This window comes from Chenopodium quinoa, unplaced genomic scaffold (genome assembly GCF_001683475.1).
Source record: "Chenopodium quinoa cultivar QQ74 unplaced genomic scaffold, ASM168347v1, whole genome shotgun sequence".
Classification (NCBI taxonomy): domain Eukaryota; kingdom Viridiplantae; phylum Streptophyta; class Magnoliopsida; order Caryophyllales; family Amaranthaceae; genus Chenopodium; species Chenopodium quinoa.
Window position 1 is genome coordinate 7143424 of NW_018743850.1, and position 14666 is coordinate 7158089.

General features: G+C 34.1%; 2 protein-coding genes across 4 annotated transcripts; both read right to left on the bottom strand.

The window, feature by feature from the left end:
• Positions 1–755: 755 nt before the first annotated feature.
• Positions 756–8729, bottom strand: LOC110686174 (ATP-dependent DNA helicase DDM1-like). Of its 3 annotated transcripts, none has more exons than XM_021862767.1 (16): positions 8012–8729; positions 7707–7787; positions 6870–7133; positions 6701–6790; positions 6165–6511; positions 5893–6082; positions 5536–5711; positions 4565–4634; positions 4262–4451; positions 3119–3223; positions 2942–3036; positions 2721–2840; positions 2441–2560; positions 2253–2351; positions 2061–2162; positions 756–1390 (listed from the first exon to the last, which is right to left on the bottom strand). In XM_021862767.1, the coding sequence occupies exons 2-16, from the start codon at positions 7776–7778 to the stop codon at positions 1154–1156; spliced, it is 2277 nt and encodes a 758-aa protein (XP_021718459.1). In that variant the 5' UTR covers positions 7779–7787; positions 8012–8729; the 3' UTR covers positions 756–1153. The 3 variants fall into 3 exon arrangements, with proteins under 3 accessions (XP_021718459.1, XP_021718458.1, XP_021718457.1); XM_021862766.1 differs by having other exon boundaries at positions 7707–7792; XM_021862765.1 differs by having other exon boundaries at positions 7707–7809; positions 8012–8728.
• A 2099-nt stretch (positions 8730–10828) lies between these two features.
• LOC110686175 (sulfite exporter TauE/SafE family protein 3-like) lies at positions 10829–14273 on the bottom strand. The gene is made up of 12 exons (XM_021862769.1): positions 13855–14273; positions 13578–13737; positions 13210–13410; positions 13033–13097; positions 12884–12911; positions 12670–12737; positions 12502–12588; positions 12343–12393; positions 11935–12156; positions 11727–11820; positions 11479–11619; positions 10829–11121 (listed from the first exon to the last, which is right to left on the bottom strand). The coding sequence occupies exons 1-12, from the start codon at positions 14095–14097 to the stop codon at positions 11042–11044; spliced, it is 1440 nt and encodes a 479-aa protein (XP_021718461.1). The 5' UTR covers positions 14098–14273; the 3' UTR covers positions 10829–11041.
• Positions 14274–14666: the final 393 nt, after the last annotated feature.

Genomic DNA, 14666 nt, shown 5'->3' on the forward strand with positions numbered 1-14666 from the left:
AAAATTATAACAATTGAATTAAACAACACCCCACATGACTATTATGTCTTATATATTGAAAATAAATTAAAAGATTCTCTCATTTGATGAATAGTGCTAAAAATTAAAACATAATTAATAATAAGGAACGGAGAAAGTACTTAGCTAAAGTCAAAGAGTATAACTCTCTTTTTGCTTGATGAGCGTGGCAACGCAACGTAAATACCCTTCACAAACTTATACTCGAACCCCCTAACCTCCATAAAAAAAGCAGCTCCGTTGGTGAACCATCAATGATACGGAGTAAAGACGTACTCTGGTTTCACAACATTTTGTTTTGAGATTGTCTCATTATAGAAAGATATACTCTGTACTCTCATACAAAGTTTTGTTTTTAAAGAATTCAATGTACTTTTTTTCTATACAAGTATATATTGTTTGATACAGAATAGGAGAAAAGGAAAAAAGGATGGACATTGTATCTTACATTCTTCTTACACCATATTGGCTTAATAAATATACTGATACTTCATACTTGGAGCCTCTAATTAGTGTGTTGTAAATGGTACTTTATTCAGATTATCAAATTCATAAACTAATGATTTGATCAACATCTTCCGTTGTCGTCCAGCGGTTAGGATATCTGGCTTTCACCCAGGACAGGTTGGATTCCCGACCCATTCACTAGTCACATAATTGGCGGTATCTATATAGAGTGTAGAAAACAACATACAATCACTTTCCAAAATCTTTTCATATTAATCACCATTATAAGTAAATACGAAGTACTACATAAGCCAAAATTGCTGGTTTAAGCCTTTAAGGTGCCCATATATCAGCTTCTAAATTCAACAAGCTTATATAGAGAGCAACATTGAAAAAACTCATTATATACTGCTCCATAAACTGTTTATAACTCATTAATAAGAGTCAGAACACCAGGACCAAAAAATCTACACAGCTGACAGCGTAATTTACAAAAAACAGCTTCCTTTCTCATGGCTTTTCCTACTCTTTAAATGCCAATGAAACAAAATGAAAGGAGCAAGAGATATTCCCTCATGGTGCACAAAGATTAATCTACTAACCTCCCAAAATAATCCCCCCAACCCCCTGCTGATAAAATGTACGAGGGGAGTGTCCCGTTTCACTGGTAAAGAGGAGTATTAGACTATTAGCTATTAAGAGTGGACAAGACACCACCTGTTGCGGTCGGTATAACCACTTCCCATCCAGGCCCTTTGAGGGGAAGCACAAACTTCTCAACTTCAGGCTCCTCTTTTACACCTGATGCAATTAGTAAGTCAGTGCGATTGAGAACTTTATCAAGGTCTTCATCACTGATTTCTGTCTGCACAATTTTATCTTCAGCATCCTCTTCCTCTCGGAGAAGTTCCAGCAGATCCTCCTCCTGGTATTGAACAAGAACGGTTTACAAAGAGAAAACATGACAGTATGACACATCCAATGCATAAAAAAATTATTGCATACAAACCACTCGAAATGAATTAACATCAATATATAACAGGTTTGACAAAAGTCAAAACAGATTTATGAAAACGTGTGAAAATTAGACATGCTAGTCAGAGAGAAATGTAAGTTGCTCAGCTGCAACAATTAACGTACTTAGTAACAAAGCCAGAGAAGAATGTAAGACACTTCAGAGAATCAGCGGCATAACAGAATCAAGAACGGGCAATGTAGTCATTAGCAGTCACGACAAAAATGAACCAGAATGTGGGGCATAACAACACCCTACCCAAAAATCCACTGCAAGTCAAGTTTTGTTACTCTGTACTAAGGCTCCATTTAGTTGGATGGAAGATGGATTCAGTACAAGATATTCAAATAACAATTTTCCGGTTGGACAATCATATTGATAATTTTTATCATAGGTGCGCATAACCCCCTTGATGAGATTAGGCTTGAGCACTTGCTTTCGAATTATTTTCCCCACCGTTGAGAGGAACAATGATACAGATATTTATTATTTTCTCATTTTTTGCTATATGAGAAATCCAGCAAAACATATTTCATCCTACCGCCCAAAGCAGCAGAATAAGATGTTGCGAGAAAGATACCTCCATAATATTACTCATTGTTCTTTCAGCCTTGAATTGCCCCTTGCCAATGACTACATGTTCAAGCCTCAGCTTACTAAAAGCCCTTTTCAGCATACGACCCTGAAAAAAGAAATCCCAAGTTCCTGAACAGATACAAAAGGCATTGATGTTTATTTCACAAGAACAGAGCCGATTTAACCATGAAAGTACCTCAACCGACAGTGCAGTGGCAAGCCTGTAAACATGAACAGGCTTAGTTTGACCAATTCTGTGACAACGATCCATTGCCTGCAGATCCATTTGGGGGTTCTGGCAAGTAGATGCAATTCTCATGAATAAGATTACAATTCAGTTGAGAAACAAAAATAAATAATCACAGAACAAAAGTGAAAAATTACCCAGTCACTGTCGTAAAGAATACAAGTGTCTGCAGCAGTAAGGTTTATGCCTAATCCACCAGCCCTTGTACTGAGAAGAAATATTCTATATTCGCTGTCTACGTCATTAAAATCATTAATCTGTAGAATGTAGATGCATCAGATAATTTCCAAGTCAATAGGAAACACAATTTATAGAATAATCCGTAATGAGGGAACTAGGGAAGGCTAACATAAGCCATTAAAACAACACGATGAGCAAAATTGGCACAAATTTTAGTGCAAGCCCACAAGCACTGACCTGCCTCCTCCTATCTTCAAGTTTCACATTGCCATCAATTCTGCAAACCTTAAATCCCTTCTCACTGAAGTAGTAATCCATTATGTCAAGAATTTTGGTCCACTGAGAGAATATAAGAACCTAAGAGTAATTAACAATTATATTAAAAATCACTAGAAGAAATAAAACTACATCACCCAGTAAGACATGACTAGTTCAAAACTTCAACTTCAAATACTTGCCTTGTGCTTTCGGGCAAAGAGTTTAGCCAACAACCTGTCCAGCAGCTGGAATTTGCCGCACTGTCCAACTATTTGTTCCACAGGAGGATAGAAGTCTGCCAAAAGGAGAATTCCAAAATCATTAAAGAAGAAAAACTAAGTAACAGAATTTTAAATCTGGTCATCCTAGGCACTCACATGATCCATCAAAAGCAGATTCCAAGAGATCTGGATGATTGCAATTTTTCCGGAGTTGAATCATTAGATTATTAAGCTTCCCTTTAAAACCACGTGGTACAGATCCTGCATTTGTGGAATGAACACTTAGCACAAAAGGAAAAGGAGCTGAACAGAATAATTAAACTCACTATGTTATCAGATAATCACCATCTTTAAATTTGAAGCCTAAAAACTCAGACATGGCAGTAACTAATTGTAAATTTAAAGCATAATTGCTTGAAACTAAACTATCAACAATTCTACACAATACAAACATTAATAGGTGATATTACAACTTGTGATTGCTCAATTCAATTTTATTTACTGAGCTACACATAAACCACAAGACTAATAAGGGGTAAAAAAACCTAATGGAAGCTAGTCACACTACAACGTAAACAACTAACACTGCCAATACTACTAATTTATGAGATAATAATGGATTTTGGGCTGCCCTTTCAAAACAATCCATCAACCTCTAATGCCCACTTCACAACCACTGAGCCATCAACATACTAATACAGCTGATGATTGTTCACAATTCAACTTTATACACCAGGTCTTATACTTTCTCTTTTTCTTTTTACTTAAAGCACACCTTTTAGGCACGCAATTTTAGGAGATGAATAGTGAAAGTAAACGAGCGATTTTATCAAAATAATTTTAACATAAGGATTACAGTAGGGTTAGGTATCATGTGTAAAAATAATTTTGAATAATTTGTCCGTTAAAATTATATAATCTTGACCTCAAAGCGCGTGCCACAAGGTTGTGTTGCAAGTAAATAAAAACGGAGGAAGTATATGCTAGTGCATCCACAAAAATGGCAGGTAATTAAAGTCATACCAAAAGATGATACAACGGTCAAAGTAATAAGCTTGATTCTCAGAGATAATAATCTCATTGTCAAAAAAAACTTTATATAGGCATGCCAAATGTCTAAGAAAAGTAAATATCACACAATACACATGATCATCTCCACATATAATGTTGGTATCATAAGAATAGAAAAGATGTACTAAACTACAATATACTTGTATTTTAAAGAGAGAGATGCTTCTAAGAAGCTACAGGTTTGTTAACCAGTGGGACAAGAACTGTAATATAAACTGTATGCCTTACCTAAGCTTACATTCGTCACTAAATGATTTTCCAACGTTCGATTGATGAGGTGGTCCTGAAAATTCTTTTGATGCTCAGTCATGGTAGCATACAAAATAATCTCCTTCTTACCAGGAAGGGATTGTTCCACATCAGCCTTCATTCTGCGAAGGAGAAACGGACGTAATATGGCATGTAGCTTGGCCACCACCTAATTACAACATACAGATTCAGTATATCACAGAATAAAATATTTTTGAAAATAATCACAAAAGAAAGTGTATCAAAGTTCACAGAATTTAAAAAAATTGCTTAAATGCATGCCTGAACCCTCCTTTTCTCTTCTACTTCCTCCTTCACTTCTTCATTGCTACGCTTTCCTGACAGGTCAAACCTGAAAGAAAAACAAAAGGACCATGCCATTAATACTGAACAGCCCGACTTTAAGTGACACAAGGGAGATAATCTCATTACCCCTTTTCTCAAACTCCACAAAATTTTAATCAATATTACATAAAAAAAAATAGTAACAGTCAATCATTTAACAGGAAAGCCATTACAATCAAAGATCTAGCTTTACTTTTGCTTATACTTTAAGTGACACAAGGGATATCAAATAACTCAATCAAGATTTTTTTTTTTAAAAAAAATCGTATAAAATTTTTTAAAAATAATTCTACTGGAACCTTAAAGTAAAGAATTCAGGTGACCCAAAAGCTGTGATATGAACTCTATTCATGGTGATCCAAGCATCAACAATTATTCAATAACTTGGGTACAAATTTTGTTTTCATATGAAACTCGTAAACACAGTTCTCAGAGCTATGAGCCTATGACAATAGAATCTGCACAGAGATTCAAGAGTAAGTAAAAAGTTAAAGGAGCCAGTGTTAATATAAAAATAAAGTTTCATTGTCCATCACTATTTATAAAGCCATGGTGCAACAAGAAGCTGAAATCAAAGTAAATGTTATGAAAGTAGACATAAACTAGAGTACTTTGACACCCAATTGTACAATTGCACATAGTACATTGTGTGTTGCAGGTCAGATCCTCGTAAACTTCAACACAGCACAGCACCTAAATACAATGGCCTCATATAAAATTTTATTGAACTTAGAGTTTTAGGAGATCCAACACCATGTCATACACGACACCCTAATCCGAGTATAAGCAACATAGGTCAGTCATGACCACAAAACAGATTGCACTGGCAGCATTTCAAAACTAGATTGCATTATTGATGAATGACTAAGGTAACAAGCCAAAATAACTAGTGTAAGTAGAGCACAAACCATGACTCAAATTCTTCATGAGATGAGAATATGTCAGGCAAAATGAAATTCAACAACGACCACAGCTCAGCCAAGTTATTCTGCAATGGTGTTCCAGTCAACAAAAGCTTGTTCTCAATAGGCAAACGCTTCAACTCTTTGAATAACTTGCAATTTGAATTCTTTAGACGATGGCCCTATTCAACATACAACCACCACTGAAGTAAGCCCTCTAAACAGCGAAGGTAAAGGACAGAGGATGCAAAAGGCAGACAACGCATTAATATTTTACCTACAACCACCACTGGAGTAAGCCCTCTAAAAAGCAAAGGTAAAGGAGAGAGAATGCAAAAGACAAACAATGCATTAATATTTTACCTCATCGACAACAACATATTTCCACTTGTAATGCCTCAAGTGTTTCCGGGCATCATTAAGGGCTACCTCATAAGAAGTAATAACTATAGGGAAATTCGGACCAATGCTTTTGGGCATATGTTTTAGGCGTATCTGATTCCTTTCTTTCGCATCACCATGATAAATGATGGCTTTCACTGATGGCGTAAACCTGATAGTTGAAGAACAAAATGGCGTTATGTTTGAGAAACTAAGGAAGCAACTAAAAAACAACCGCAGTAGTAAATACTTGCCTATTCATTTCATTCATCCAGTTTGACAGAGTAGAGAGAGGAGCAATAACCATATAAGGCCCATCCAAACCTTTCCCTTTAAGATGAGCCAGAAACCCAATGGTCTGAATCGTCTTTCCAAGTCCCATTTGATCAGCTAGGATTCCATTTAGACCATTCTGCCAGAGAGAAATAAGCCACTTCACTCCTTTGATCTGGTAAGACTTCAGCTTCCCACCAGTCAACAATGGGATAAGATCAGACTGCTCCTTCTCAATTCTTTCTTCCTCAGTAAGATCAGTATCCTCAGCAGCTGTACCTTCTTTAGATCTAGTAATCATTGCTGCAACTGCTCTCTTAGCTTTCTTCTGCACAACGAGATACACAGCAATTACACCACAAAATAGATAACCAACGGCCACAAATATATAATCAAAATAATTTGGCCTAAGAAACCAATAAGCTTCATCTTCAACAAACAACTTATCAAAATATATATCACACATATCAGAAAATGCAACAATGTCATTTTTTAATTCATTAAGTAACGTACTTACATCATTATATTGCGCAGCTTTCTTCTTTCCACCTCGCCCTCTCTTTTTCCCTTTACTTGGCTCTTCTTCTTCTTGTTCCTCCACTCCATTCTATAGTCATCACATAAAGAAAATAATCAGCATATGAAAGCGCAACAACAATCAACGATAGCATACAAAAAACACATACCAATGTAATGTCATCCATCTTTTCCAACAAGAATTCGGAGTAGAGCTGTGTTTGACTTAAAAGATCGTCTAACTTAGAAAACTGAGACTCATTAAGAGTGGCCGCCTCAGCTGCCAATCTTTCCTTCTCAGCAATTTCTTCTTTCACTCTCACTTCAAGCAGCTTCTCTTCTTCCTCTGCCATTTCTTTCGATATAAGAATAGCATCTCCATTTTTTGCTTCTACGAGTAAATCACTAACTTCAGGTTCTTCCTTTACTATATCCTGTAGGTTTAGAGAAACACAAAATATATGTTAATGGTTGGAATAATAATAAAAAATTCTCAAAGACTAAAAGCAATGACAAAGTTTAAATCGGGAAGAAGAAAAATCAATTTGCAGAACAAGATAAAATGGCAATGCTAGACTAAAATCCAGTAACTAGCTACCAAAGCACACCTACGATTACGAACAAGTGCTCAACAACACTACTAAAATATTGTTCAGCATACCAATTGTGAGTCAAAAAATAACATAATGACTATTGAACAAGACACTGAACAGCAATGCTAGGAAAACCTCATCGAATATGTGAGAGCTCAGTAAAGAATTACAAAACATTAGCGAGGCAAACCGGTAATATCAGTATAAACTAGTTAAACAATTCAGAAATCAAACAGCATAAAGGATAAACACACAAATTTATATGAATAAACAGTAAATTTGAAGGAAAACACACTCATACTAAACTAAACTCTTCCAAAAAATTCGGAGTAAAAGCACAATTACACAAACTAAATCAAAATTTATAGCTTGATAATTCAATTAACAAATAAAACGAGAGAAAACGAAGAATACCTCGTCTCCGAGAACAGAAGTAGGAGAATCAACGTTAGGATCATCAACCTTCATCTCATTTTCCTCTGCCATTATCCAACCCTAACCTTTTCCAAAATCAAACCTAAAAAAAATAAATTCATAAACAAAAGCAAAATTCAAACAAATACAAGCATCAACAAAACAGAAACATAAACAAAATTCAAAAACTGTAAATACATTACATAAACCACTCAAAAACTTAGGGTTTTTGAAATTTGAAAATCAACCAAAAACATCGAAATGCGAGAAAAATGACAAAAGAAAGAAGAATCCAGAGAACAAACCTTGAAGAGAGAGAAAATGGAAGAAGAATTTTCAGAGGAAGTTCGTTTGCTCAAGGAAGAATGTGAAGAGGCGAGGAGAGAGAAAAATGGAGGAAGTGAGAGAGTGGGGGAAGGGCAGTAGTAGACTAGTAGTACTACCACTATTTTTGTAAAAAATAAATTAAATAAAAAAAAAGGAAGGAAAATATGGTAAATTAAGTAATGAATTAGACCATGCGTCTTGGGCGGGAAATCGAAGTTTTTTAGGACAATTTTGCCCTTGCCTCTTTATATAAGGTGGGAGGTGGGATATTCCCAAGTTTTTGAATTTTCTTTACTGTTGTTCATGAATATCTGCAGATCTCTTTACTTTTTTTGTACTGGGTACAGTTATTTTTATATTTTATGTTTTTAGCAGGGTGTGGTTAATTATAATTTAATTTAATGTGGTGATTTGATTGTATGGGTCTATGTGTTTGTGGAAATGGGAATTAAAAAAGAAGTGGTTAATTAGTACTCCCTTCGTTTTTTATACTTGTTCCATTTTTTATTTTTGGTCACTTTTAAATATTTGTTTCATTTTCTTATTTAGAAAGTTTTTACAATATTTAATTCATTTTTATCAACTAGTGGATTTAACATAAATCATATTTTATTAATTTCATGTTCTCCTAAAATTCCGCGCATTTTTTATTCTTCCACCTACCCCACTACCTCCATATTTTATTACTTTCTCCAATTTCTCCTAAAATTCCGCGCATGGAGAAATGGAATAAGTATTTAAAAATGGAGGGAGTAGTGTTTTACAATGCAAGATATGTTAGCGAAAATTCTAATGTAATCTTATGATTTTTTACTACCACAATTTTTTGAAAATGGACGGCTGAGATTGTTTGTTTTTTAATTTATCTTTAATTAGTAATTTTAATTTAAATTATTTTTTTAATTATTTTATATATTTTTTTTCAGAATTTCAAAAATATTAAAAAATAATTTCTAGAAGATAAAAATGTATTTAAAATAATTAAAAATAAATAAATAAATAAAAACAAATAATCTCAACCGTCCATTTTAAAAAATTGTGGTAATCAAATGTCATAAGACTACATTAAAATCATCTGATATGCTAGGGGTTTTTCTATTTAGGTGATTTTTTTGTTCAGTTTAATTGATTTTGTAGTTGCATTTAAATTGTGGAGTATTTTTGTTTTTGGTGAAATTTGAATAATTAAAACCTTAAAGGTGTGATTGATAACAAATATTCCGTACGTAGTAACTTTTAAAACTTGTTTTATTGACAGGAAAGTCATGGAAAGTAGAAGATTATAAAATTGTTTGGTTGACAAAAACATAAGATATCTCATTTCTATAAAAGTAAACTTTTCACATAAAATGGAAGAATTAATAACCTAAGACCCCCTAGGTAAGCTCAATCATACATTAATTCTTGAGTTTTTTTTTTTGAGTTATTATACATTTTTTATTTAACCAAACGATCACTTAATATATTGACTAAGTACAAAAAATAAATAAATAAAATACTCATCAACTCAAATACAGTAATAGTATTTGGTTAGTGGTGAATAATAATAGCTTTGAACTTTAATTTAAATATAGGTGGTGAAATGACTGTTTTATCTTAAAATTGGACATATTTATTATCCTTTGTCAATAATTTACAAATTAAATAATTTTCCACCAACATACGAAGGGAAAAGTATTGGCGCATAGGATCTATTTGTTTTGAAACAAATAGGATGATTAAGTTGTAAATATTAACATGGGTATAAGGTACCATTAAATAGGTAAATGGTACCGTACCATTAAATGTTGTAGTGGTATATATATTTTTCTAATGATACGAATAAGTATGTAAATTGTACATCGAGTATTATTAAAAAATACATACATTTGTGAATGTCAAACGATTATTTTACCCTCCTATGTGTTTCCAAAACACATAAGAGCTATGTGCCAATAGATGAACTCCGAAGGGAGTAAGGAGTTTTATTATAATCTCCTTATTAGTTATTCCTTCATTTCAAAATAAATGCCCAATTGACTTTGGAACATTCACATACATTACTTTGCCCTCCGCTAGTACTTCATACTGCGAACATAAGATTAATATAGTCATTTGAGTAATTTTTAGAACCATCTCAATTTATAGTTTCCGAATATCAGTTTTTTTTTTTTTTTTTTCACTTATCGATAATTAAACTTACTAAAGATATCATTGGTCAAAGACATGTATGCAAATGTGTTAGTCAAATGGGTCATTTCTTTTCAAAAAATTTACACACTTTTACGCAATAAAGGCAATATAATCAAATAGTCAAATCCACCAAAAACTATACATGCAATGCTTGGGTTGTTGTAATTTTTATATTTTATATGGAGTAATATGTTTTTTATCATAAGGAAATTATTTGAACAACATTGGTGTTTAAAGAGTCACAAGAACGAGTGATGAGAATCAATCCTATAATCACCTAAAATCGGGAGGAAAATTTTAACCACTTAAGTTATCCGTCACTCTCAATTTATTGGACCTTATCAATTAGTTGAAATCCATTTGATTCAAACGTAACACCTAGATTTTGTGAAATTCGTTTGACGTAGCAATATCATATCACGAGACACTACCGGTCCATATATAGATAAGACTCCATGAAGAAGGTAAATAGGACTCCAATTACACACTCACTTTAGAGATCTCTTACTATACTGGAACCCTTGGTATGCTACTCAGTCACATATTCATGGAGCGCAATATACAAGTACTAGCAGAATTTTTATAGTGAAAAGAGTCGATCATCGACTTTATGAGACAACAGAAATCAGAATAATTCATGGCTGATACATCGTACATTTCAGATCAAAACATGTTGCTGATTTACGAAAACAAAAAATATCTACGATGCTATGATTGAATTGAGACATTGCAATTTGGCGAAATTGATCGCCTGCAAAAATGAAAATAAGGTGAACAATTAGAGTACCTCAAACATAATGAGGTGAGATACAAAATTTTTTTTAATTACAAGAGGATTAACGACGACAGAAATTCTCGAAACCCATGTACTCGTGATTCTGCAGCTTACTTATAATGTTCGCTACTCCCACTCCACCTACAATGTTCAACAAAATACAATTATGAACGGGCTTAAATAATACAAAGTACTCTGTAAGGCTTTTATATATGAACAAGAACACATTTTACGGAAATTTTTAGGTACTTTAATTCGATTGTAATTCATTATATGTGCTAGTGCACCGGCTGTTACCCCCTCGTGCACTAGCACGTAAGTATATACTAGTGTGTCAAAGGAGAACAAAGATAAATGTTCATGGGACTTTTTTTTATGCATTGTGTCAACTTAACATAAACTCCGTAGTAGTTACTCAATTGTAGTCTCAAAGAAACAAGGCAGAGATAACACTAGATGATGAAGCATAATTGAATAGGAATGGATGATTGTATGTACCTAGGGTGACTGCACTAATAAGAATCGTTGATGCGAGGATAAAGATGATTATCGAGGCTCTGCCTAGTACTTTTACTGCCTTCGTTACAACATGCTGACCAACGAAGGCTGCTAGTGTAGCTACCAGGACGAAATAAGTCGCTGAAAGAAAGAAGTAACTAATTAGATAAACAGCACAAAGTTGATTTTATAGCTTCTAGCAAGTTATTAAATAAGATGCATTTTACATTATGTGATTAAAAATTTACCATATGGAACTGGGAATCGCTTAAGGATGTAGTATTGGATGACAGACATCGAGGATGAGAATATCATTGAAAATGTCGAAGTGGCACTTGCTACCTGCATACCATATAATGACTTGATTATATATTACTACATTGATAATTTGATTGGGCAACGAGGTTATTAGCTCTTTGTTTTCTTCTCTAATTCGAGATACTGATGTCTGCATACCTGAGGAGGAATACCGAGTTCAAGAAAGAGAGGTCCCATGATGAATCCGCCGCCTAGCCCAAGCAAGCCACCAACCATGCCGGCAATTACACCACACATAGAGTACAATAAGATTTGATGCACCTTGAAATTGGTCATTTCTTTTCCCTTGGATGAAAGAACCTTAGTCCCTCTGTATAAACCTACTGCTTCAAATAGCGTGACTGATACAGCTATAGGCACCTGCATTCCGAAAGGTAATTCTTGTTAGACACTGTGGTATGTTGAGCATATATACTCCAACACTGCCTTGTCCGGAATCAATAATCACACTGTCCTGACCCTCTAATAATTATGGTTTCACATGACTATTAATTTCGAATGGAGGGAGTATAACTTGTCCAAGTTTTGTGAACTTTGATGTTTTACCTGCAATAGATCTAGAAGCCAGTACTGAATGGAGCAGGTCACTGTATATCTCTGCAAACAAGGTAATTCAATTAACCATCTACCCCAAACATAAGGGGAAATAATATTTCATGTAAATCAAGTATAAAACGACTTAAATCATTCATGGAAAACACGCACCTTGATGAGCTGAATAGCAAGAAAACCAACCCAAACAAATATAAGCAATGACAGCTCTTTCCAGTATATGTTGGATAGTATAGGAACCTAAGATCATACAACAAAAGGTTAATAATTGGAAGTTTAAAGGGATTTTATACGAAATGTTTTTCATGCGAAACAGCGCACCTTAGTGTCGTGTGCAGGCTGAGCAGGAGGTCCACTGGCTAATGGCTTGTAGTCTCCTCCAGACTCCTCTGTAGATAGTAAACATAAATATTCTGATTTATAAGGAGTACTTCTTGATTTTTTTTTTCTTTTATTTACTTCATTTATTTCTTTTGCATTGAATCTGAATAATAGAATCCTGTGACATATTTACAGGTTGAAAACTTAAGCTGACCTTCTGGCTTAGGCAATGAGGCCACTACCTGAAACAATATGGCCAAAAGCAATCAAACTCATCAGTAAACAATTAAAAATCTCTTCATGCTAAAGTGCAGGTTGTGTAAATGATGGTATTATTATAAGCTAATACTTCGTATCAAGTACCTCCTTCATTCGCGATTCTTTCTTCCATGTATCAACCCCTTTGAGAATAGCTTTTATTGATGTAACTGCCAGCCATAAACAACTCAATGTCAAAGCTTGATAGAAATTGTTAAAATTTGGTTGAATAAAAAATTTAAGTTTAGCAGATGGAAAATTTTATGTTTATAATCAAGGCACCTAAGAAAAGGATGATGAGAAGGACAGTGACCATCCAATCAGCAAACACGACGTTGAATGTAACTCCGATGCTGATTCCAAGCATAAGCATAGGCTGGATTAGTACAGCCAAGTCATAGTCTATAAGCGGCATGTCCAATGTTGGATGCCTTTGACTCAGATTGCAGTACACTGTTGATGCAGCAGCTCCCATTATCATACCTGAAATATCATGAATATCCATAATTTAGGCCAAGAAATCTCATTTTATTGTTTCTAAGATTTAGATATTCAGTTATCAAATTATATAAGTACTAAAAAAACACCTGTTAAATAAAAACTATACTACAAGTCTACAATCAGAAGACTGATAATGAGTAATAACCCACATTTAGAAATGGCAGTGGACGATTTAGGATCAAAACCAATGATCAAAGTAAGCATTGGAACGAATATTCCACCACCGCCAACACCACCAACACTTCCAAGTGCTGCACCAAGGAACCCTATACACGATCCCACTACGATCCTCCAACCAAACTCGATATCCTGCTCAACAAACACACAATATAAACAAACATAAAATTATCAGAACAGCAAAAAATAATCAACATTTCAACAAAAGGCGCTAGAAAGAAAATTCGAGCTGAGTGTAAGTAGACTAACAGGCCAAACAGGTTGATATGAGGATTCTCCTGCTTTCCATAGGAAGTGATACATCTTAGTCAAAAGGCCTTCTTTCACAACTTGCTCTTGATCAACTATACTAATTGCAGGTTGATTCGCGCTATCCTTTAACAAGGGTCTTTCTGCATAGGCTACTGCATTCAGAAGCAGTATGATCAAACAAACCATCCATGCTACAACTTTTCTTTGGTTCGAGCCATTCGCTTCCTCAAGTAAAGCCATTAGTTAGCTGAAACTTAGCCTTCAAATGCACGTTTCTTTATTTTGTTAAGAACTTGGCTTGGAAAGGATACAAAAGAGATAAAGGTTCTTTCAATTTTCTCTTGCAGCTTTAGCTACTTTGCTTGTATTTATAGAGTTTAGGTGCTTTCAATGTTCTCTTGCACTCTTGTAGCTCAGCAACTTTGCTTGTATTTATAGAGTATAGATTACTCTTGGATAATTGCACTACTGCCTACTTCAGTGTAGTTTGTCTTTTAGGAGATCGATTTTTGCATGTTCTTTATCGTTTAGGGTTTCTTCTGAAAAAAGTAATCTACACTCTTAATGAGGAATAATCCGTTTTGGTAAGTAAGATTCAGCTACCCCTAATTTTTTTTTTTTTTTTTTTTTTAAAAAAAAAAAAAAGAAGTCTACTACTTAAATTTCACAATCCTTGTAACTGGACCTAGTTTTACTCTAGCAGTATTTATACAAGACTGTATTTTCTAATTTATAGTAGTTAAGGAAAAACCTAAACATGTATTAGAATCATACATAAATATACGTTGTATATATTAGAAAGTGTTTCT